At 42.2% G+C, this 23,832-nt stretch overlaps 1 protein-coding gene and 1 long non-coding RNA gene across 7 annotated transcripts in view; one reads left to right on the top strand and one right to left on the bottom strand.

Moving 5' to 3' along the window:
- Positions 1 to 23,832, top strand: part of DNAJC6 (DnaJ heat shock protein family (Hsp40) member C6) — a 191,457-nt gene that overhangs the window by 50,142 nt on the left and 117,483 nt on the right. The window contains exon 3 of one of the 6 annotated variants that reach the window (XM_031968963.1): positions 18,725 to 18,881. The exons of 3 other annotated variants lie outside the window; for them this stretch is intronic. In XM_031968963.1, coding sequence (XP_031824823.1) covers positions 18,869 to 18,881 — 13 coding nt within the window. In that variant the 5' untranslated portion in view covers positions 18,725 to 18,868. Of the gene's footprint in view, positions 1 to 18,611; positions 18,882 to 19,220; positions 19,268 to 23,832 lie in introns of those variants that run through there. 2 more of the 6 variants (XM_031968959.1, XM_031968965.1) reach the window with 2 other exon arrangements.
- LOC116423731 lies at positions 6,308 to 8,224 on the bottom strand. Its single transcript, XR_004234238.1, has 2 exons — positions 7,946 to 8,224; positions 6,308 to 7,788 (listed from the first exon to the last, which is right to left on the bottom strand). It is a non-coding gene; the product is annotated as an uncharacterized LOC116423731 (long non-coding RNA).

Genomic DNA, 23,832 nt, shown 5'->3' with positions numbered 1-23,832 from the left:
CTAATAAGAAAATTTGGTTTATTCATTGATGAAGTTTTGTAGAAGAAATAAGCCAGAAAATAAGAAATAAAGTCCTTCACATAGGGATGATTCAATTCAATGTGTATTTTAAAATAAAATATCATGATTCAGGTAGTTTCTGCAAGAGGTAGGGAATATAGAGAAAAAATAGAGCCTGCCCTCAAGGAGTTTATATTCTTCTGGGAATAGTGAGGGTATTTACATTTAGAAGCCTCTTTTTCAGATCAGGCTAAGTGAATCCTGGAGATCGGGCAGGCCCGGGCACCAACCACAATTCTCAAAATGAAACAGCTTTTCTGGGTCTGTCTGTAAGATTCCCTTCCCAGATACTGTGGCAGCAGCCACTGAGGGAGGTTTGTTCTACACATGCTCTCTGTCAACCTCCTCTTTCTTTCCTGACAAATGGCTCTCTGCTAAGTAGTGAGATTGCCATCCTTCCCCATTTCATGTCCCCTGGCCTTTGGGAATGGCCTTTAATTCTGTGTAACTTGCTTGGAGTGCATTTCACCTTTCGTGCTTTGAATGCCAATGACTCTGAAGCCATCTTGGAGCTGGAGAAGGAAAATGAACCAGGTTAGAAAGAGATTGTTGGTGGTTGCTCCAATGGAGTGAGACCAGTGAAAAGATAAGAGAGGAAGGAAGGAGAAGGAAAGCCATAAGAAAGGCTGATGCTTTGAGAGTGAAGGAAGCGAAAAGTCTTTAGTTCGAATGTGAAGAAAGTAAAAGTAAAGATGGCCCTATAGAATCATAGACTGAGATGTAGAAGAAACCTGAGAGGCTGTTTTGGCCAACTCCTGTCCTTTATAGGGGAAGGAACTGAGATCTAGGGACCTTAAGGGACTTGCTTAAGATTACATAGGTAGGGTCAAAAGTGGAATATGAACCCAGGTTCTCTGACTTCAGAGATATAACTTTTTCCATTGTACCACATGGAGTCAAGTTGAAAGGCATTGGTTAAGAACTTACTATGTACCAGATGTTGTTATAAGCCCTGAGAAATTAAAAAAAAAGGCTTTTTAAAAAACTCAATGCTTTCAAGGAACTCATAGCCTATTGGCCCAAATGAAGAGCCCAAATGGCACTGGATGGATGGAAGAAAAACTAGAACGTTTGTCAATCACATGTATATACAACACATGCACATACTCATGTGTGTATTTACACTATAGATTTCTTGGGAGATGCATCAGAACCTTTCATTCTGACCATTACGTATTTCTGTGTGCTTACAGTATATGAATTGGTGATTCAATTGACATTCTTTGCATCAAAAGGGGAATCACAGACTCTCAGACATGGAAGCTCAAAAAGTTTCACGTTCAACCCATAATTGGAGAAAATAATTCTCTAGAATGTACCCAACAAGTTATCAGCCAACCCTGAGAACCGACAAAGAATACAGGATAAAATATCAATTGAATACCTCCTCACCCATAGCCACTGTTGCATTCCTGACCATCTTCCAACTCAGTGCTAATCCAAACTCAGGAGTTCTAGAAAATGGCCATTTTTCATTTGTTGCTTAGTTTGCCTTGACCACTTTGTGTACGCACCAAAAATTGATACTCAATTATGCTTGAGGGGTGGGGGGGCAGTCTTTTGATGAAGATACTGACCCTCTAACCTTAGATCTCAGCTAACATATGCTTTCATAACAAATTATTAGCTCAAATCTCTATAATCCTTTCAGATTTGCAAAGCCTTTTTGCATATATGATCTCATTTTATTTTCATAACAATCCTGGGAAGGAAGTGCTATTATCATGAAGAAACTGAGGCTGACAGAGATTGAGGACATGTTCCAGGATTATTCTCTCTCTCTCTGAAGTTGCATTTGAACTCAGGTCCTCCTGACTCCAGGGCCAGAGCTTTTATTCACTTGCCATCGAGCTACCTAGATCTGAGTATTTTCCTGAGCAGTATCAGGTAAATACCTATCAGTGCCCCTTGATGGTTAAATATGGAGGCTTCATCTGAGCTTTTTATTTATTTGTTTTTTTGTTTATTTATTTATCTGTCTGTTCATTCATTCATTCATTTATTATTTACTCTTTTATTTGTTTATCTGCTCATTTATTTGCTTGCTTATTCATTCATTTATTTATTTGTTTGCTTGCTTATTTATTCATTAATTCATCTATTTATTTATTTAATTATTCATTCATTCCTTTGTTTGTTTGTTTATTGGTTTATTGGGTTATTTAGCACTTCCTGTAATTTCATCCCTTTCTTAAAATTGTTGCTGTTGGTGAACAAGATCAGTAAATGGTTATCACCATTTTGTATCACTGCTTAGTAGTTTGATGTACAAAATGCTGCGCCAGGCTGTGGGGATCCAGAGACAAAAGGAAAAGGCCCCCAAGGAGTTTCTAGTCTACCCTGTTCTGTGACCTTGGTAACAGTTGCAACCACATCAATTCTTCCTCAGAGTTGGAAGGAAATTGGAAGGTATTTAGTCCATTCCATGCCTGCAAAGGAATCCTTTCTAACAGAGCCCCAACGAGATCAGGCTTTTCTTGTAGTGACAGAACATCCATTGCTTCCTCCAGCAGTCCATCCCCCTTCAGGACAGCCCTAATTAGTAGGGAGTTTTTCTTGACATCAAACCAAATTTGCTCCTTAGCAACTTTCACTCATTGCTTCTAGCCCTATCTTTTACGGCCAAGTGAGATCAATCCAACCTTCAGAAACAAGACTAGTGATTTTGCTGACCTATGGCCACATTTGACCAAAAAGTAAAAAGCTAGAGAGAGGCGTAATGAATGGGATGGTGCTAATTGGCCCGTTCAGTCCTTGAAAGCAGAAAAATTCTTAATTCAGGAAAAACAACGCTAAGAATAGTAGTAAGACATACGTGAGAGGGATGAGGCTGAGAAGGCTCCAATGAAATATTCAGTTACTGCTGGGAACGCAAACGAGTTTCTTATTAAACTTGCAGAGTTGACATTCTGCCATCCCCCCAAATGAACATCTCCATTTACTGTGACATTGGAAAAGCAAAGTGGTGGCTGCTGTATGAGAAGGTGGCCCGGGAATTCTAATTACAAAGATATATAAGTAACACTTGTTTCCCTCTTCCCAGCCTAATCAGTGAAGGGGAACTGTTCAGGAAGAAATGCTGATTTAAATTCTAGCTGTCTCTGCTTCTGTACACAACATGAACGCCAGGAGAGGAAATTTCTTGAGCCCGATGCTTTGGGAGGCTGGTTAGCAGGAGGCACGTGCTGATGGATGGCTTGCCTGGAGTCAGGCGGACTGTTTTGGGGTCTGGGCTGTTTTTCCTAAGGGTGCACATCTTGAATCCAGGAAAGGTTGGAGTAACGGCCTGCTTTGAAAGGGAAGATGGGCTTGCTGCTCTCTGTAGGGCAGGTGTTAATGGAACAGTGAGAGATCAGAGCCGGAGGCTGGAAGACAGAACCCGTGCAGATGAACAGTGTGGGATTTGGGCCACGCAGATTCCGTTCCAGCGCGACAACAATCCGGCTTGTTGGCAAGGCTGGGGGGCTGCTGGTGGGAGCAGAGAGACAGAGAAAGGAAGCGCCGCAGTGACTCGGGCTCCAGCCAATGCTGGCTAGGAGGAATTGATGCAGGAAGTGGGGGTGAAGCTAATCCACATAAATAAGGGAATATTAGCAATTACATTCACTGTAGCATCTTGTGGCATGGTGGGAAAAATACCACATTTGGAGCCAGTGGATCGGGATCCACATCCTACCTCTGCCACTTGCTATTTTGGGCACATGCTTCGGATCTCTCAGTTGTGAAATGAGGATGTTAGACTAGGGTGCTCTTTGGTCATTCATTCAACACTCATTTATTCTCGACCTTGGGCTGGCTGAAAACAGAAAGATCCAGTCCATTTGGTCAAAGCCTTTACATTCTACAGGGGTCCCACCCATTCTATAGCTTTCTTTGATTCTAGGCTCTGAGTTGAAATCCTGACACTGCTCCTTAAGACCTGGGTAATCTTGGGCAAGTCGCTCAGTCTTTAATCCTCAGTTTCTCTCTAAGATCATTTCCAAGGCTTCTCTCTAGCTCAAAAGTGAGCCCCCAAGTCCACGACCATTTGAGACTCCTTGGTTCCAGCTTCCTCTTCTGTAGGATAAGTTGGGTGGCCTAGACCTCTGAGTGAGATTTCTTCCAGATGTACCACAATGAAGTAAACTGAGTTAGCGAACCAGGATCAGAGTATAGATGTTATTGGAGAGCTGATGTCAAGGCAGCACGATGCCCTCAGACCTGGGATTTCAGAATTGGGCAGTGTGATCATGGAAGGGGAAGACTTGGCAAATCATCCTCCTTCCCTGTCTGTCAGCTTTCTCATTCCTACCTAGGGTGACCCCACTCAAAACTAAAACAAAATCAGACATGTTAAAAAAGGGGGATGGACCAAGCTAAAATTGGTCATAGCATGATATATCAGCAAGAAGCAAATGCTTTCATTATATATCATATACTATTCATTTGACATTCCCATCTGTAAAATGGGTAAGATACGTATGTGTGTGTGTATGTTTGCATGCAGGATTTGAGCTTGGCTTGAGCTGAGCTGACTGGGGAGTGACACAGTTACTCATTTAAATCATTATGTCAATTGGCCCAAGACCATGCCCCATATTGTGTCTATTCTTCCCTAGATCTACTCCCCTTTCCATTGCTTTGATTACCCAGCTCCAATCTCTTTTCCTTGGTCACTATTCATCCCCCATTAGAATGTAAGCTCTTTGAGGGCAGAAACTGTGTCCCTCAGTTTTGTATCTCCAGAATTTTGCACAGTCCCCAGTACATTTTAAGAGCTAAATAAAAACTTTGTTCATTCATTCATTTGTCCATCTGCCCACTCATCCATCCATCCATCCATTCATTCATTCATTCATCCATTCCTGATTCCAAGTCTCTATTGTATTTCCTGCCTTTACTTATTATCTAAGAAGTTCCCTCCCAGCCTGTGATAAGTCACTTGTTCAATCAGGAAACTTAGCTTTAGAGCTCAGTGTTGTTGCCTGCAGTTCAGAGCCATGTATTAGAAATCAGAAGGACTTCGTTGGAATCCTGGCTCTGTTGGGACAGCAAGGAGGAAATCTAGATGACTCTATTTCCCAGAAGAAGTAAGCAAAAAGTACAAAGCGTGAGAACCTGCTCTTTTTGCCAGCTTTCTGAAGACGTGACTGTATCTGAAACCAAGAGAGAAGGCCCCTTGCTCCACGTCAGGTCTGTTTGAAGGGCAGAAGCTTGGCCCATGGTGGCCATCGATCTTTTCCTGCTTTCCCCACAGCCTGAGTGGAACATGAGTCACAGACCCAGATGTTTCCTTGTTGAATCAGTCTGGTTTAGAATTAGACTAACTCTCTCTCTGTCTCTCTCTTTCTCTCTGTGTGTGTTTCTGTCTCTGTCTCTCTCTTTCTCTTCTTTGTCTCTCTCTCTCTGCCTCTTTCTCTTTCTATGTACCTCTTTCTTTCTCTACCTTTGTTTCTGTCTCCTTTTCTTTCTGTTTCTGTCTCTGTCTTTGTCTCTCTATCTCTGCCTCTCTGTTTCTGTCTATCTCTCTGTGTGTTTCTCTCTATCTCTATTTCTCTTATTCTGATTCTGTCTCTGTCTCTTTTGTCTCTCTGTTTCTGTCTCTCTATTTCTGTCTCTGGTCTTGCCCTATGTCTGTCTCTCTGTCCCTCTCTGTCTCTGTCTTTTTCTCTCTGTCTTTTTCTGTTTCTAAGTCTCTCTCTTTGAATCCCAGGTGAGTTTATCATGGCAATTGGACATAAGCATTGGGAATGACCCAGAAAGCTCCCAGATATCCCCATTCCTTGTTGAAAACAAAACAGGAATCCCCTAAACTCTGCAAGTTTCCCAAATGCCCACGGATCAGGGGATTCTTAGGGAAATGATATTTCAAAAGGAATGAGATCTTCAAATTCAACCAACCTCATTTCACAGATAAAGAAACTGAGGTTCAGAGAGAAAAAGGATCTTGCCTGAGCCTCGAGAGCAAACATTGGCGGAGGCATCTGAACTCACATCTTCCTGACTCTGAATCCAGGGGCCCAGAAGAAATCTGGAAGGAGCCTCATGAGAGAAATAGATATTTTCAAAAGGCCAATCCAAGGGGAATACACGGGAATAATGGCTCAAAGAAGAGGCCTGGCTAGACAAAGCATTCTGAGGTGACTTCGAGGGAAGGCCTGAAAAGGCTCCACAATTTGTGTCCTAAAATCCACTTATTGACATTTAGACAATTACAAAACAAGTTTAACTGGTTGTTCGAATGTTTATTATTGTTTCTAATAAATCCTTTTTTTTTTTTTTTACAACTTAGGAAACTTTAATGCAGTCTATAAAGGGGAGGATCAGCAATGCTGGGAATCGGGGTTGGGGGGGGGGGACTGGCAAGTGTGCTGAGTCGAGAGGCAAGGGACCTGGCGGGGATTTCTGTCCCTCTGTGAGTTGGGCCATTCCCCCGGTTTTCTGGGCTTCAGTTCTTCCTTTTTATTCCTAAGAATGTGACCTTATGAGGTCTGGCAGGGGGAGAGCCTGCTGGACCTGTTGGTCTGGAGTCGTGGAGGGAAAGCTTCCATTTAATGAGCACTCTGCGATCCCTCCAATTATTTTAGGAAAGAACCATGTCATTCTTAAAGTCAGACACAAATAAAGAATGAGTATTATTATTCATTGTCATTTTACAGATTAGGAGACTGAGGTCTGGAAAGATTAATCAGTTTGCCCTGCCTTGTGTAGTTGGGAAGTGCTGGAGCTAGGGCGAGAACTCAGGCTTCCTACTTTTCAGCCCCCCCTCCCCCCCCCCACAATTACCTATTCCAGCCGGTGCACAGTTATCGATATCCAGGCAGAGGGAGGAAGGGAAAGCACCTCGAACTTAATGTCAGAAGAGCAGAGCACAGGATCCCCGATTGGGACGTGTTTGCCCAGTCTTCATGATTCCTGGCTCACTGTCCATAGCTTAAATAAGGTCTTGGTCTCATAGATGGCGGTCCCCACCACTCAAAATTACTTTGTATTTATTTTCTTTGAATTTTCTATTTACTTATCTGGGGCACACGATTGAACTGGTGACTCCGTGCAGCCCTCCCTCACTTAAATCCAATTCAGTCGGACGTTATGGCATCACCTCCCTGACATCATGGCCCTTGGAGAACGACAGCTATAGCATGTGCTTAATAAAAACTTGTTGAATTGGAAAGGTTGGGAAGAGCACTGTTTATTCCTCCCATTGAAGCTGCCATGTTTGTTCCATCTACTTCCCTGGAAGCACAGAGTTCCCTGGTGGAAGCAACAAGTATCAGCTCACAGAAAATAGTCCTTGAAGCCTAGCCAGGGCTTTACATCTATTAGCTAGTATGCCAGCTCTCTGTGATCCTCTGAATCTCTTTGCTCTTCTGTTTGCCCTTCTTCCATTCTTCTACGATACTGGCCTTCTCCTTAGCCGAACTTTGGCTGCCTTACCTGGCTTTGCCTTCTGGTCTTTGTATTCAGCCAGTCCTGACTCTCGTTCTTTCACATATTCTCTCTCCGACTGGCCAAGCTGGTTTGGACTCCTCACCTTGCTCTGATCATTAAAACTTGCCTCATTCCTTGAAATTAGCTTATCTTCAAAATGCATATTTGGCAGCTGGCAGCACCAATCGCCTGTCTGCACGCCCTGTCTTGCTGTCTCTGTATCACAGAAATAATAAAAGTCTGTGTGGCTTGAATATCATCAGAGCGCTTACCTCTCCTGTCAGCGTGAAGAGCTCTCAGCATCCCCCTTCTCTCATACTAGCAGCAATGGTCACAAAAATGCAAAACACGAAACAAGAATAATTATGATTATTATTGATGTTTCGGGGAAAATTGTTCTGTAATGAAAAAAACATAGCATTTACATAGCACTTTAGATATTATGAAGGATTTTACAATTGCATTTGGGCCTTACCCTGTGAGGTGAGTGCTATAGCATCTCCATTTTTACAGATGAGGAAATAGAGGCAGACGTGAAATCATTTGTCCAGAGTCCCACAGCTAATAAGTATCTGAGGCAAGTTTGAGTCTTCTTCACTCCAGATCCCACTCTATCTATGCCACTGACCTTAAATGGAGAAGAAAAACAATAGCTTAGAACTGACATAAAACGTGGCGTCTTCCACAGAAACGGTATAAGCCTGTTTTGATTTTTTCTTACATTACATCCATTAGTGTTATTTCTTAATACAACTGAGTGTAGTTTTTGAGTCAAACAAGTTGTACCATGGATTGATCCTTTAATGTGCATGGATGACATCAGATTTTAGGTTTCCCCTGAAAAGTAACAGTTACTTCATGTCATGGGTATTTCTCCAATGATCCCAAAATGTCATTTGGAGTGGATTGTAATGTATGTCAAGGAAGAATAGCGGTTGAAGACTTTGTGCTAGAATCATGTGGTCAGTTGGACTACACTCAGTTGTATTAAGAAATAACACTAATGGATGTAATGTAAGAAAAAATCAAAACAGGCTTATACCGTTTCTGTGGATGGCTGGATCTTCTGATGTCTTAATTGGGCAAGACATTTAGAACAATTACAACTAACACAATGCCAGTCTTAATAGCGATTTCTGGCAAGGTCAAATGGATGACAATTATCTGCAGGGGCTCTTAACTTGAAAAAAATTGAGAACTATTTTAATAAAAGCAATTTCTTTTGTAATCCTAGATATTTTATTTTATATATTTAAGACCATTATCCAGAGAAGAGGCCCATCGTCATCCTTAGACTCCCAAAGGATATCCAAGACACATATTAAGAATATGTGCCCTAGAGAGTATCCGATCAAAAACCTGTACAATATTAATGAAAGTCGGGGCTCATTGCCCCAAAGCAGCTAGAGAAAGATGAACAAATACATCCTTGTTTTAAAAAAAAGCAAATGGATTAATAGATGTTCTTAAAATACATGTTTGGAAAATTTACAGAAATCTTTTTGGAGCAAGATCCTCACTTTATAAATAAATACATAATTGTAAAGGGCTGAAACTCTTGGACTTTACATATAGTAAAAAATTATCAATAATTTGACACCTTTGCATTTGATGAAGGTAATCAAAAGAGGATTAACGCTATACCAAACCTATGAAAAGAGTGAGATCCAAAAGGGATATCAACAGTTGTATCATGGGATACATCTTCATGAACTCAGCCAGTAGTATTCTATATAATAAGAGGGTGTCAAAAAGTAGCTGAGACCAGTTGGTTTGTTTACATAAATGGAGTGGTTTAGTAGGATAGCCATCTCATATCAGTTTATGGACTCTAGAAATTGAAGAAAGATTATATCTAAGCTATCTAGATTTATTATGGAAGTTGGTTATACAAAGAAATAGTAGAAATCGTACAACAAATTATTACAGTTGAAAAAAAACTGTACTAGATATAAGATATACTTAGAGAGACATGATCAGAGACTTAGAATTTATCTGTAAGGATCCTATGGAAAACAAATTCCTTTCCACAAACACAAACTCCAAAATATCCTGGAAAGTTCAATGAGTGAACGGTACTGGAGTAATGGAGCATCATCATATGTGGAATTTATTCCCTACAGCAACCCCAAAATAATATAGCTCCATAACAACTTAAAAACATTTAGAATAGACAGATGTCTTCCTGTTGAATACTTATTACCTCCTAAACTGCATGGAATGAAAAAAAAATTTCAAAATATAAAGACCTAGGAGAAATATTTGAATCTTTTGGGAACAGGAAAAAATACATGGCAACCCCATTAGCTTATCTGCCATGAAATTGTTCCAAATATGCTTTCAGTGAGTCCTTAGGAGATGAGGTTCTATCCCAAGAAGTTTCTTCAATTATAAAAGCATTTATTTTTTATACACCTATGGGCTAATCTATAGAAATATAAAATATAAAAGAATAATAAAAGGAGACTAACTTATTTCTTGCTGAAATCCATCCTCCAAATGACAATGAGATAATACTGACAATAATAATCTTTAAATTTGTAGAGGATTTCATAGTCCACATTCATCATCTCATTTGATATTTATCACTTTGCTAAAGTTGATGTAGGGATTCTTTTAAGGGGTGATTTGTGGTACAGTTCAAAAGAATCAGAAAACTGGATTCGAATCCCTCCTCTGATACTTACTAACTGTGAGACTTTGGATAAGTCACTATAATTTTTCCTGAACCTTAGTTTCTTCATCTCTAAAAAGACAAAATTGGAGTAGAAGGCCTCTGAGATCACCCCCAACTAAGATTTATGACTTTGTTACTAAAGCTCTAGGTCTGGATTAGGAGATTGAGGATATTTAGGGAGGACAAAAAACATTCAAACTCTTCTGCACTTTTCCCCAGCAGTTAGCAGCAAATGCTGCCTAAGAGGAAGATTTCCTTCCCTGCAGCCAAAGGAGAGAGATAAAAGAAAGGTCACTTACAAACTTAACCTGTCTGAAGCCATTTTTCTTGGAATGAAACGCTGAGGGGTGGAGTCAGCTGGCCTTGGATCTTTTGGAGCTGGGATTTTGTAATCAATATATTAATAGTTACGAGGTTTCCCACACATAGGAGAAAGTGGGCGCACAATGGATGGAGCTGCAGAAGGTGGGATAAACCTGGGCCATTCTGCCAAGGGGAACTGGGTCTCTCCAGCTGTTGTTGCATATGTGCTATACAGCTGGAAGGCAGGCTCAGGAGACATCCAGAGAGGAAAACTCCAGGGGTTACCTGGAGAAAGCTCGGCTGCCTCTGTCCATCTCCTCTGCCTGTTCCCTACTCCCCATCCCCTTCTTGGTTTTGTTTTGGTTTTCCCAGGACTTTAATTGATGGAGAGACTGGGTGCTGTGGTTGCCTTTCTTACCAAATCTTGAATTTGAGTTTTTTGGTTCATGGTGTGAATTAGTTGAAGAGGCAAAGAAGGAGAAAAAGCATTTTTTAAAGAAAGGAGGGGAGTGGCTAGTGAAGCTTATTCCATGGCTAATTCTGCAAGTTTGTCATACATTCCCTAGAAATGGGGCCTGCAGTTAGGGCCTGAGGCTGGGTTCTGTGGAGCTTGCCTCTAAAACTGCCTGAGCTACAACAGCCTTTTGTTATCTCTTTGCTAGGCTGTTATCTCCAGGGCTGGAGCTTGAGGCAGCACATTCTGGAACGGCAGCGCAGCCAAGGGCCAAACACATCCACACCCAAGCCAAGGTGCCATCAAGCCAGTCGGGCCTAAATGGACAGCTTAGCTCTTAACTTGGCTGAGCCAGGTTCCAGTCCTTGCCACAAACGTGTAGGAACTAGGTTAGTTTTCACTCTGGACTTCTGGTCAATGTTTCAGACACGGAGCTGCCTTGTATCTAGGAGTAGGATCAATAGGTGACTCTGTGTGTGTGTGTGTGTGTGTGTGTGTGTGTGTGTGTGTAAATGTGAGTGTGTGTGTGAGTGTAAATGTGAGTGTGTGTGAGTGTAAATGTGAATGTGTGTGTAAGTATGAGTGTGTAAGTGTGAGAGTATGTATAAGTGTGAATGTATGTGTGTGTGTGTGTGTAAGTGTGTGTGTAAGTGTGAGTGTGTGTGTGCTTAAAAGGAAAAAAAAAGTATATCCTTTTCAGGACACAGAAATTGTAAGTGACTCCACTTTGTTTTCTAAATAAATCATTGTGTTCTTATTGATAAAGGAAAAGTTGTACTGGGTCGAGACCAACCAAATGTAATCACCAATTGACCAGAGTTTATTTTATGTACTTGTACAACATGTCAGAAGAAGGAGTATAAAAAACTTATTTAGTTCAATCTTACCAAATTCACTTTTTTTTTTTTTTTTTTTTTTCTGAGGCAATTGGGGTTAAGTGACTTGTCCAGGGTCACACAATCAGGAAGTGTCAAGTGTTAAGTCTGAACTCAGGTCCTCCTGACTTCAGGGCTGGTGTTCTATCCACACCAAATTTACTTTTTTCCTGTCTTCAAAGGATTAGAAATTTAGGTCTCAATAGTACCTTAGAAGTTCTCTCTAGTCTAATTCCCTCCTTTGTAAGCTGAGACTTTCAGGGTTAACTGACTTGACCAAGTGGACTTTTTGAGAGTCAGGACTGGATGGTTGTTGGTGGTGGTGGTTAGTGGGTGTGTGTGTGTGTGAGCGTGTGAGTGTGTGTTCACCTTTCTTTGTATCCTCATCCCTTAGCAAAGACTGAATCACACAGGGAGCAGGTGACAGTGGAGACTCAAAAAGAATATTATCTTTTTTTTTTTTATTTAATAGCTTTTTATTTACAGGTTATATGCATGGGTAACTTTACAACATTAACAATTGCCAAACCTCTTGTTCCAATCAAAAAGAATATTATCAAGAGAAAAGCAGAGATCTCCTTGTGAGCAATCATCCCTGCCACAGCCATGGGAAATCAGTCCCAAGTTTGGGGGCTTCTTGGCTGGGCTCCCACAAGCCTTATCTTCCGCCCTGCTTTGCTGAGGACTCCTAAGTGTGTCTCTGCATTTCTCGGAAGCTCCCAGAAGGTGGCTCTCCATATTGCTTTTTCAGCTGCTCGCTTCTAGCTCCCCTCACCTGGCTCCCCTGGGGTGGCTGGCTTTGTGGTTTTTGCTGACATTTTCCTAGGTCAGCTCAGAACGAGATGGGATGAAAGCATTGTCTCAGCAGCACCTACTCCGATAATAAAAACTCAGGGAGGATCAGGCGATACAAGGGCGATAACCCCGGACAGAAGAAAACCATAGAAAGGATCCTAGGGCTTGAGCTGGACCATGTCTTCTCATTTACAGATGCAGAAATTCTGCTTGTGTAGGTGAAGGGGCTTGCCCACGGTCATCCACTCCTTGATGTCTGACTCCCTTTTCCGTCACGGGGAATGAGATCTTCCAGTCTTGGCTCTGCTATCTCCAGGTCCCATCAGCATTTCACACTCAACATGTCCAGAGTCCAAAAAGAAACTCCTATTTCCCTCCAACCTTCTTATCTACTATAATTCCCTGTTACCGTCAAGGGATTAATAAATGTGTGTTGATTGACTGATAACCTTTTTTTTTTTTTTTGTTAGCTCTAATTATCAGGGACTGTTTCATGATATTGAATGGAACTCTGTTTCTGTGTGACTTTTACTTATTTGTCTTAGTTCTTTCTTTGGCATCCAAGCAGAGTAAGTTGAAGCCTTCTATGTGACAACTTATTTTCTCTTCTCAAGGACAGATATTCCCAGTTCCTTCAACCAAACCTGATGGTATTATCTTCAGTCTTCTCACCATCCAGGGCTGCCTTTCTTGGACAAATCAGAGCTTGTCAATGTCTTTTTTTTAAAATACGGTTCCAATAACTGTATCCTGTGGTCTGGATGTGGTTGGAGCAAGGCTGAATCAGAAGTTCTGTGACTATAATGTCTTAAGTAACTCTTCCTCCTTGGGATACTCTGAGAGTTTTCTTTGTCTTGGGGTTTTTTTTTTTTTTTTGCTTGTGTGACTTTGGATGGTCGGTGCTCATTCTTATTTCCTCTGGTCAGCATTTATCCACAGGCAGCAAACTAGGATTCAGATAAATTTATGTATTTGGAATGAGGGGATCTAAGTTTGGGGGCTACCAACTGCCTGTGTTATCTTGAGTAAGTCATTTCTCCTTTCTCAGTGTCTCAGGACACTGAGCCTCAGTGTCCTCATCTGTAAAATGATAAGGTTGCAATAGATGACCTTTGAGGTCTCCGCTAGCCCTAAACCTATGATTTTCTGCAGAAGAACTTGAATTTGGAAGGCAGAGATGGGGCTATTGATGCTTAAGGTTCAGAGTAAGACTCAGTTTGTGTTTCCTTTTCCACTGTCTTTAAAAAAGTAGTTAAACCAAATAATGGCTGATTTAAAATGCTATGCACGGCATATTGTGCTTATAAACAGTCAAGACTTTTTAAGCAGAGTCTGGTTTTGCAAAAATGTGTCCCAAAAATACATATGCTTCTAACATGGACCTTCATAGTTCCCAAGGTAACCTGAAAATTGTAGAATTCAATATTCTACAAGTGAACCATTCAAGACATAAAATTGAAAATTTAATATAGCTAGGAAATATATACCCTTTCAGTGAAAAATCAACTGGTCCAAATTAAATATTTTCAGAGCTTCTTCTTAATATGATCTTTAGGGTAAAATTATTTTCATATCAGATTTGATATGTTCAAACTCAAATTCTTTCCTGATAAAGGCCTTTATATAGATATGGATGTATAGATGTCTTTTTTAAAGTCTACATTAAATATACTCTTTATTTTGGAGAATATTATCAAAAGTTTCACAAGTTATTTTAATTGATTTTATTTTATATTAAATCATGTTGAAAAATAAAACCTAAGATGGCTTGTACCACTCATAGACTTCAACTTTAATTCCAAAATTTGGGAGCTAGAAAGCACGGAGACATATTTTTATCTGCAGAATTCTCAGAGCAGTAGGTCTACAGCTCAGCTTCCTATCTGAAAACATCTTGGTGAAAGTGTTTTGTATTGACATCTTTTTAAGAAAGGGATTTTAATTTTTTACAAGGTTTTTTTATGATTAAGTTGTCCTGATCCGGGTTATTTTATATGCAACAGCAAAACCAGGGGCTTTCCCAGTGGATGAAGCATGAATTAAATATAGAGAATATTAGAAGAAATTGCACATTTGTATGTGTGTGTGAAGCAGTGATTCACATTGGAGAAAATTCTGGTACCTAGATTCAAATCCCTCATATTGTACTTATTATTCCTTTATGAAACTGGGGTACTTCGGGCAATTTACTTGAACTTACACAAGGCAAAGGCTGGTAGTAATCAACATTGATAGACAAGTTTTTTTGGTTTTGTTTTCTTTTTTTTTTAGACAATGAGCATTCCTATGCCCAAAGAGTGATAACTTTGATTCTGCAGTGTCACTGCTAGGTCTGTGTCCCAAAGAGACCATAAAAGAGGAAGCAGGACTCACATTTGCAAAAATGTTTGTAGCAGCTCTTTTTGTAATGGCAAAGAATTAGAAATTAGATGAAGGCCCGTCAACTGGGGCATGGCTGAATAAGTTAGAGTACATGAATGTAATGGGATATTATTGTTCTAGAAGAAATCATGAGCAGACTGATTTCAGAAAAGCCTAGAAAGACTGATGTTAAGTGAAATGAGAAGAACCAGAGAACATTGTACATAGCAATAACAAGATTATGTGATGATCAACTATGATAAACTTAGCTTTCCTCAACAATACAGATCAACTAAGATAGACTTAGCTTTTCTCAGCAATACAATTCCAAGAGATCTGGCATGGAAAATACCATCCACATCCAGAGAGAAAGTTATGGAAACTGAATGTGCATCCAGATGTAGTATTTTCATCTGTTTATTTGCATGCTTTTTCTTTCTCCTATTTTTTTTCTCCCTTTTCTTCTTGATTTTTCTTTCTCAATACAATGAACATGGAAATATGTTTAAAAGAATTGTAAAGATATAGCTTATAATAGATTGCTTACTGTTTTAGGGAAAGGTAAAGTAATGGAGAGAGGGAGAAAAGGTTGGGAACACAGGATCTTGTGGAAATGAATGTTGAAGGCTATCTTTCCATCTTTTTTGGAAAGCTGGAATACTATTGAGAAAAAAAAATCCAGTGAGAGTTCCTTGCTCTGATGAAGATCCTTGGCACATGTGCTTGTGTGTGCATATGAGCACATGGCTGCATATGCATGTGTGATATGTGTATACTTCCATCAGAGTGCTGTATAATTGGAAAAGGAAGGGGACCAGTCATAGAGAAAGAATGGGGCATGTCCAGACAGTCTCTGTGCTTCTTACTATCCATCAGATTAACAAGAAATATTGAAGAAGTCCTCTAGAATGTTACTTACAGAAGAACACAGATAAGAGTTACAGAGAAAGAAGCCTCCTTATCCCTTGATGTTTGTTGAGCCTTTTCATAAATGAGAAATAGCTCTGACTTTAAGAAAACAGAGATTTTCGTCTCTCTTATAGTTTCTTTTCCTGCCCCAACAGAATCTAAGTTCTAGAAGCTCTGAATGCCATCCAAGTTTAATTATCACCCCTTTGGTACATTTGCCTCATAGAGCCAGCTAATCGAGCACTCAGCTGCTGAAGGGGCCAACAGAAATCTGGACTGACTGTCTAAGTGGGCGAAATGAACCAGAGAATTCTCTTCAGTTGGCTAATGGAGACACCCTGTCTGGATGGATACTGTGCTCTCCAATGGCAGGTGGCATCTTCTTATGTGATTCTGGATGGTAGCAGTGAGGGAAGGGAGGCATCCGGAAAGGGGCCGCTCCAAGTTCTTCGTCCAAATGCCAGTGTTGTAGAAGTGGGGTGCTGAACAGCTTCCCAAAATTTGTGGCAAAGTTTTTCCATTCTGTGTAAGAATGCTGATTGCTGGTGATGGGTAAACCGTATTTGTTTCTTTGAGAACATCCAGAAAAGATGAGCAGTTTTAATTTTGAGTTTTTTTAATTGCTCAGTTGTAATAATAGGGCAAAGTAGTGCAAAGTACTTTGTTCAAGGTGAATTTGGCATCACAAAGTCCATTATATTCCCCTTTCTTATATACGATGTCCTTTTCTCACCTCAAAGCCATGTTCGTGCCAGTTATCATCATAATAATAGCAGCTAACCTTTATATCTTGCTTATTATGGGCCAACTACTGTCCTAAATGCTTCACAAATATCTCATTTGCTCTTTACCACAACCTGAGAGGTAGATGCTATTATTACTCCCATTTCACAGATGAGAAAACTAAGGTAAATAGAGATTAAGTGACTTATTTGCCCAGTCATTCAGGGTCTGAAGCTGGATTTGAACTCATGGCTTTCCCCTTGAACTTTATGCTTGCTGAACATCTTCATGTTCTTCGAGTCCTGGATCCGGAGTTAGCAGACCTCCGTTTGAATGCAGCTCTAACACTTTCCATCTATAAGATGAGGATATTAAAAATTGCTTCAAAGGCTTGCTGGCTGGATAAACCCCATTTTAAACATTAGGGTGCTATAGTAACTGTGAGTTACTGTTTTTCTAGTTCTGTTGGATCTGAAATCTCACATCTTTCTTCTTCTAACTTAGTTCTGACTTTCTTTAAAGGTAATCCCCTACCTTTAAAGGATTCATGGACCAAAGCCAGTAATCCTGGAGGATGACTTTGAAGTGACTCCTTTCAAAAGGCTTTTCCTAGGCCTCAGTTTTCCTCATCTGCATTCTGGAATGACTAGAGCATAAGTAAATCTCTGGTGATGAGCTGCTCAGCCAGGACAGGCCGAGCAAAGGGCTAACTCCAGTCTGCTTTCCAGTCAACCCTCCAAAGTTGCCCGGAGTCAGAGCAGATAAACTCACTTGCCCTTCCTAGTCTCCGATTTGCTCCTAATTAGAATCACATAATTTGAAAGTTAGAAGGAACTTAAGTTGGTGGGTTTGGGGTAGGATAAGGGGAGGGAAGGGACTCTCCTATCAGAAACCAGGTAATGGATGGGGTGGGGAGAGGGGAAAGGACTCTCCTACCAGCAACCTGACAATGACGCATCCATTTACTCTGCAATTAATCTGCTCACCAAGTAGCAAGGGCTTGTTGTTATGTTTAATACAGAGCTGGACTAGGACTCTCCCGGTGCGTGATGGGGCAGTCTGATGCTAAGGGGCTGACGAGCGCTCTCTCAAGTCCGAGCCGGGTTCAGTCCTCCTCATTCTTAGTGGTCATGTGATCGTGAGCCAACCGCAAGCTCCCCGGCTCTCAATTTCCTCATCGGTAAATTGAGAGACTTCTCTAAGTGGCCCCTGAAGCCCCTTCCCCCTAACTGGATGAACCACGGCTCGGATCCCGGGGCGCATCTGAGTTCATTTTTTTTTAAAGGATGCCAAGTCCGTGGTTTCCCTGCCGACGCAGAAACTAGTCCGTTATTCCCAGAATACTCTCTATCCGTTCCCTTAGTAGAGTCAGCAGGCAGCTTAATTTCCCCTCCCGAAGCACTAAGCGACTGTAGTGTCCGGATTCGCTAAGAAAACGTTCTGGGAGCCTCGGCTCCGCTTTGCCCGTGGTGGAAGAGAACTAAGTCCGCAGGCCCCCGCACGTACCTGCTTCCAGCACCCGCACGCCCTTCTCCCCTCCCCTCCCCCCCCCTCCCTCCCTCCTGCCAGAGCCAGCGTTCCCGTTAGCTTTCCCGTTCCCGCCCCGAGCCGCTCCCGGAGAGGCTGCAGCAGCCCCGCCGCCGACCCCTCCGGGATTGCTTCCGGGCCCTCCGGAGCCGGGGGCAGCTGGCCCGGGGCCAGCAGCCTGGAAGGGCCGGGCTGCTCCGCGGGAGCCCGGGCTGGGGAGGCGGGCGGGGGTTCTGGCAGGAGCAGCAGCGGCGGCGGCGGCGGCGGCCAACGCGAGCTCTCGCTCCCTCCCTCCCGGCCTCCTCCCTCCCTCCCTCCCTCCCTGGCCCTCCCACCAGGCGTCCCGTGCGCTCCAGCTCAGGCGGTTCCATTGCCCGGGGATCCGCGCTCAGCCCAGGGCGGAGGCTTGGCGTAGCCCGAGTGCAAACCGTCTCCTAGGGCGTGGGGAGGAGCCGCACGCCCCTGCACGCGCCCGGGGGTGCCGGGGGCCTTCCTCCTCTTCTTTCCCTCTGCCCCCCCCCCCTCTCCTTTCTTGTCTATTTATTTATCCGCTCCCCACTCGCCTTGCCCATGAGCCTTCTCGGGAGCTACCGGAAAAAGACCAACAATGATGGGTACGAATCTTTGCAGCTGGTGGACAGCAGCGGTGACTCGGGCGCCGGCAGCGGCGGCAGCGGCGGCAGCGGCGTCAGGCTCGGAGTGACCCCGGGAGCGGCGGCGGCGGCGGCAGCAGCTAAGAGTCCCGCGCGGCGCCCACCGGCCGGAGTCAGCACCATGGACAGCTCAGGTGCTGGGCCCGCGGGGGAGCCGGGCGGGGAGCCGAGCGGACGGGGGGAGAGGGGGGGGAGGATGGAACGTGCGGCCCTGCAGGGAGGGCATCGCCTTACCGCCCCCCCTGAGAGGCCCGGCCTCGCCCCGGCTCTGGCCGCTGGGATGGGACTCCGGCCCCGTCTCCGGTTTCTGCGGCTCAGGGAGCGAAGAAACGTTAGCTGCGGCCGGGGGCCCCGCAGCCTGGAAATTGCGCCTCTTAATCTCCGGGTTGGTGAATACACCAGCTGGGAGGGGGAGGGGGAGGGGGAGGGGGAGGGCGGGCCGGCTGGAAGGGTGGCAGAAGGGCGGGGAGCAGCCGCTGCCTTAACTCTGTCTGGCCAGTGCACGCGAAGAGGGGAGAGAGTAAGTACCTCGCTTGTTTTTGTCGGCTTTCGGCTGTTAGCGAAGCTAATGGTTTTCCTTTGCCATCACGCAGAGTAATGGGCCCCATTCGGGCTCTGGGCGATAACCTTTGGAGAGCACCTCCGACATGGATGCATCTTTAGGAAGAGCTTTGGAGTGTTTGTAAAACGACGTTTACTTCCCGGCTCTTGCGCTTGCCCTTTTTCTGTTTGTATTCCTTTTCCTTGCATAGTTTTTTTTTTTTTTTTTTTTTTTTTTTTTTAAAGACCTTTAAATGGAGGCGAGATTGAAAGGCCAAGGGATTACATATCCAGCTTGTCGTTTAAGCATCTTGGAAAGCGGTAGTCTGCAGCTGTATCTTTCTAGCTAAAGTGGTGTCCTTAATTAAATGTAAATTTAAACTCCCCGTGTTGAATGGCGAGACTCTGGCTAGGGGGCAGTTGCTTAAGTTTGGAGCCACAGAGGTTGGAAGCTTGTCTTTTTACCGGGGGGAATTATTCTAGAAGGCCTTCCAGCTTATGTTGGTATTGGGAACGTGAATACTGGAAAGCTGAGGAGTTCCTTGGGTAGATAGATTATTGCTTGGCTTGTTTGGAAATAGAGCTGAATTAAATTTGGGCACATTGCATGTGGAAGTAATTATTTGTTTTAACCAGTTGAGAATCTCCCTGGGAACTCATTATCTCAGTCCATTACCCCATCCTCAGTCCCCCTCCCCCTTTTTTTCTTTAAACTGCTTTATTGTAAAAACCTTACCTGGAAAGTTTTACTTGCATAGACAAAAGATAGCCAGCTGTCTTCTTGAAGTCCCACTTTTAAAAGGCAGCGATCACCCCGGAAGCCATAGGTGGCTCCCAGGTGAGTTATTGGTGGTGTAAAAATGCAGTTCATATTGTTCTAGATTCGTGGTAGCTGAAAGTCTCACTCTGGTTTTGATGGCAGTCATGAGAATGGAGAAGCTCTGCTAGATAAATAAGAAACTTGAAACCTGGCTTCTTTTACATGTACCCTGCCTAGAGGTTCTTAAACTTTTTGTTTTGTGGTCCATATTTGGCAATCTGGTCAAGTCTTGGACCGCTGATGTTTTTAAATTAAAATGAAAGAGCAATGTTTTTAAATGCATAAAGCAAAGGAACCAACTATGTTGAAATAAAACTATCAAAATACTTTGAAAAAGTTTATGGACTCTAGGTTAAGGACCTCCAACCTAGGGGTCAGTAGCCACTGAAGATATTATAAAACTGGGGCTACCCAAAAGTTTGAGGGGATCCTCCATGAGTCCAGAGACAAAAGAATGCATTGTTTTGACAAGTTCATGACCTAAGGCAAACCATTCGAATTAACGATGCTGTAATCCCCATTGTACTTCTGATATGATTTGGTTCTTGGTTTTGGAGAGAGGACATGTTGTGGTATCGTGCACTGGGTTTACCACTCAATCAACAATTTAAAATCATTACTTGCTGCCAGATACAGTGCTGGGAAGCTTCGGAAACAAAGATAAAGGGTGAGGAAGTCTCAGCTCAGGCCCTTCCTTCTCAATTGATGTTGATTTGAAACTAAATCATTTCACTGTGCCTCAGTTTCCTCCTCTGTGAAATGAGAGCATTGCTCTCTAAAGTCTCTGTTTAGCTCTAAATCTAGGATCTTATGAAGAAGGGTTATCATGATGAGATACTATTACTACCTTTATTTGTATCCCCATTGCTTAGCGTAGTGTCTAGCATGTGATAACTATTTAGGAAATGTTATTGTCTTCCCTTGATCTATAATATGGGTAGGGCAATGACTGCCCTGTTTCCCTCACTGGGTTACTGGGAGACACCATAGAAAAGTGAGCTATAAAGTGCTAACACGGGATGTTAGTGTCAGGGGCTATTATTCTATCTGACATCGCTCCCTTACAATGCTCTAAATGGCACTCTGTCCAAGGGAGAGTGTCTTGGATAAAGCTCTGGCCTCAGAATCTGCTCCATCTGATTCTGACTCTTGCCTTAGAAACTTACCACTGTATGACCTTAAGCAGGTCACTTACCCTCTCCCATCCTAGTTTCCCTATTTGTAAAAGGAGAATAATCATGGCATCTACTTCCTGGAGTTGTAGAAGCTCTGATGCAAGTGTTATGCTCTTCTCCCTAAGGTTATCTTGATTTCTGATGTTATCTTCCATCAATTCTGACAATAACTTGAATATATCTGTTTGTCTCTCTTTTAGAATACAAGCTCCCTAAAGGCAGGGATTGTTTTTGCTTCTTCTCTGTGCTTGGCTATAGTAAATGCCCAACGATTGCTTTCTGACTGTTTGATTCTAGATAAAGGCAGATTTTAAAAACAGTGTTTTGCAAAGAAGGCATCTGATGTTTTAGGCAACACAACTGTCCCATTTTTGGGTCTGGGCTTGAGATGTGAATCAGATGATGGCTCTTGTTAGGCGGGGTGTGCCTGGGAGCCAAATTAACAAGATGAGCTTTATTCTCTGAAATATTCTGTCTTGGCGTTCAGATGTTAAAATTCCTACTTAAGAGATTGCTTTTAGGGGAAAAGCAAATAGAAACTTTGAATTTTTGCAACAAGTCTTGAGACAACACTTTTTGTGATAACTGAAGGGTGCCAAATCAGTGTGGTGAGAAGCCGACAGAAGAACAAAATGTAAAAATTTTGTTTAAAAAATATTGCCCCAAGTTAGGCTTTAGCATAGTCAATTTTTCAATTCCTCCAGATGTGACCTGTCTAACCTTGGGTAAGTTTTGAGCTAGAAAGGATTTGAGAGAGTATTTATTCCAACATCTATACAGGTTCAGGAAAGTGAGGCCCTGAGAGATGGGAAGTTGGCCCAAGGTCACAGAAATAATAAATAAAGCGCTTAGAGTTTGAGCTTGGTGGAACTGAAGAGTCAAATCACTTGATCTTGAAGCTTCTCTGAAGTTACTTTTTAGCTATTTGACTGAGGGACAGCCACAGCCTTCTCTGGCCTCCCTGAATTTGGTCTGAGAGAGTTGACTCGGCCATCGAGAAGCTGTGACTTGCTCAGTCACACGGCTTGTGTTTGTGACCATCTTTCTCTCCATGACTTAAGGCAAAATGCTTTTGAAGGTAGCAATAATCATAGTATATTAATATCGGCAATAATAATTAGCTAATATTTATTTACAGAAGTAAGGTCTGCAAAGTAGTTTTCTGGCATTGTCTTGTTTCTCACAGTGATCTTGTGAGTCAGGTATTGTGGGTGGTAAGAATGGAGCCCACAGCTGTTTGTTGGGTCTCAGATGGAAAATTGAAACCAGGGTTCACTTGACTCTTTAGTCCAAGTTCTTTCTACTTGCAGTAGAGGTTTGTTGTGAGATTCACATGATGAAGAGGAAAGTTCTTTGCAAATCTGAAAATACCATATAAATCTCAATTGCTCTTGTACCATGCTTCTGTCCGAGGTTCGAATCATACAATTTTAGAACAAGGGATCATTTAGTTACAGAAGAGCAGATTTTGAGAGTGTTGGCTTAGCAGCCATCAAGTCCTACCCAGAAGAAAAAGCAACCCTCCCTTACAACATAGCTGATAGTGATCGGCAAAGCCCTGCACTTTACAGATGAGGAAACTGAGGCCTCCTGCTAATTTCCTTTCTAGTCTTAATGTCCTTTGACTGCTGAGTGGAGTCACATAGCAAATTAATACTAGAATCTACTCTTAAAAAGCTGGCTCACCCTGCTCCCAATGGGAAGTCTCCTTCCTGACACCTTCCTTGTCTTCCTTTTCAAAGAGTTTAGTAGACCATTCCAACATTTTTAAAGAATAAAGCATAATTCTTCATTTTTTGTTATACTATAGCTATATTTATATTGTACTTTAGGAATTAAAAGCACTTGTATATAAATGATAAATGTAACTATGAAACATTAAAATGGGATATATAATATAATAGAAATTATTTACACATTTAAATAGATTAAATTAGGCAGCTAGAGGATTAAATGAATAAATAGAGTGCTGAGCCTAGAATCAAGAAGACATGAGTTCAAATCAGGCTTCAGATACTTAGTAGCAGTGTATCAGTGGGCAAGTCACTTCACCTCTGTCCATTTCAGTTTCCTAATCTGTTAAATGGGGGATTAATCATAGCATCTACTTCCCAGTGTTGTTGGGAGGATGGAATGAGATAGTATTTGGAAAGCTCTTTGCAAAACTGAGACTGCTGTATAAATGATAGCTGTGTATATTTATATGTTAATATTAGTGGGTCCTTAATTATATACATAGACTTGCATTGATATACATATATTTACATATGAACTCCCCTTTGATCCTTCCAATGCTCTTGGGAGGTGGATGTGACAGTTATTCCCAGGTTGCGGAGTATGAAACTAAGGCTCAGAAAATTTAAATAGGCTTGTCCTAGTTGTATAGCTAGTAAATGCCATCATTTTTAAAGCAAACACTATCACATTTTGATCCAGATGTCTTGAAGCAGATTCTGGGAATAAAATAATCTGGGATGAAATGAAAGAGTTTGGTCCCACGACAACCCTTGGGTCCCCAATTGCTTGATAAAAACTGCTATTTCTCCAGCA

The sequence above is a fragment of the Sarcophilus harrisii genome, chromosome 4 (assembly GCF_902635505.1).
Source record: "Sarcophilus harrisii chromosome 4, mSarHar1.11, whole genome shotgun sequence".
NCBI lineage: Eukaryota > Metazoa > Chordata > Mammalia > Dasyuromorphia > Dasyuridae > Sarcophilus > Sarcophilus harrisii.
Note: the sequence above shows the minus strand (reverse complement) of the source record. Positions and strands in the feature narration are given on the sequence as shown.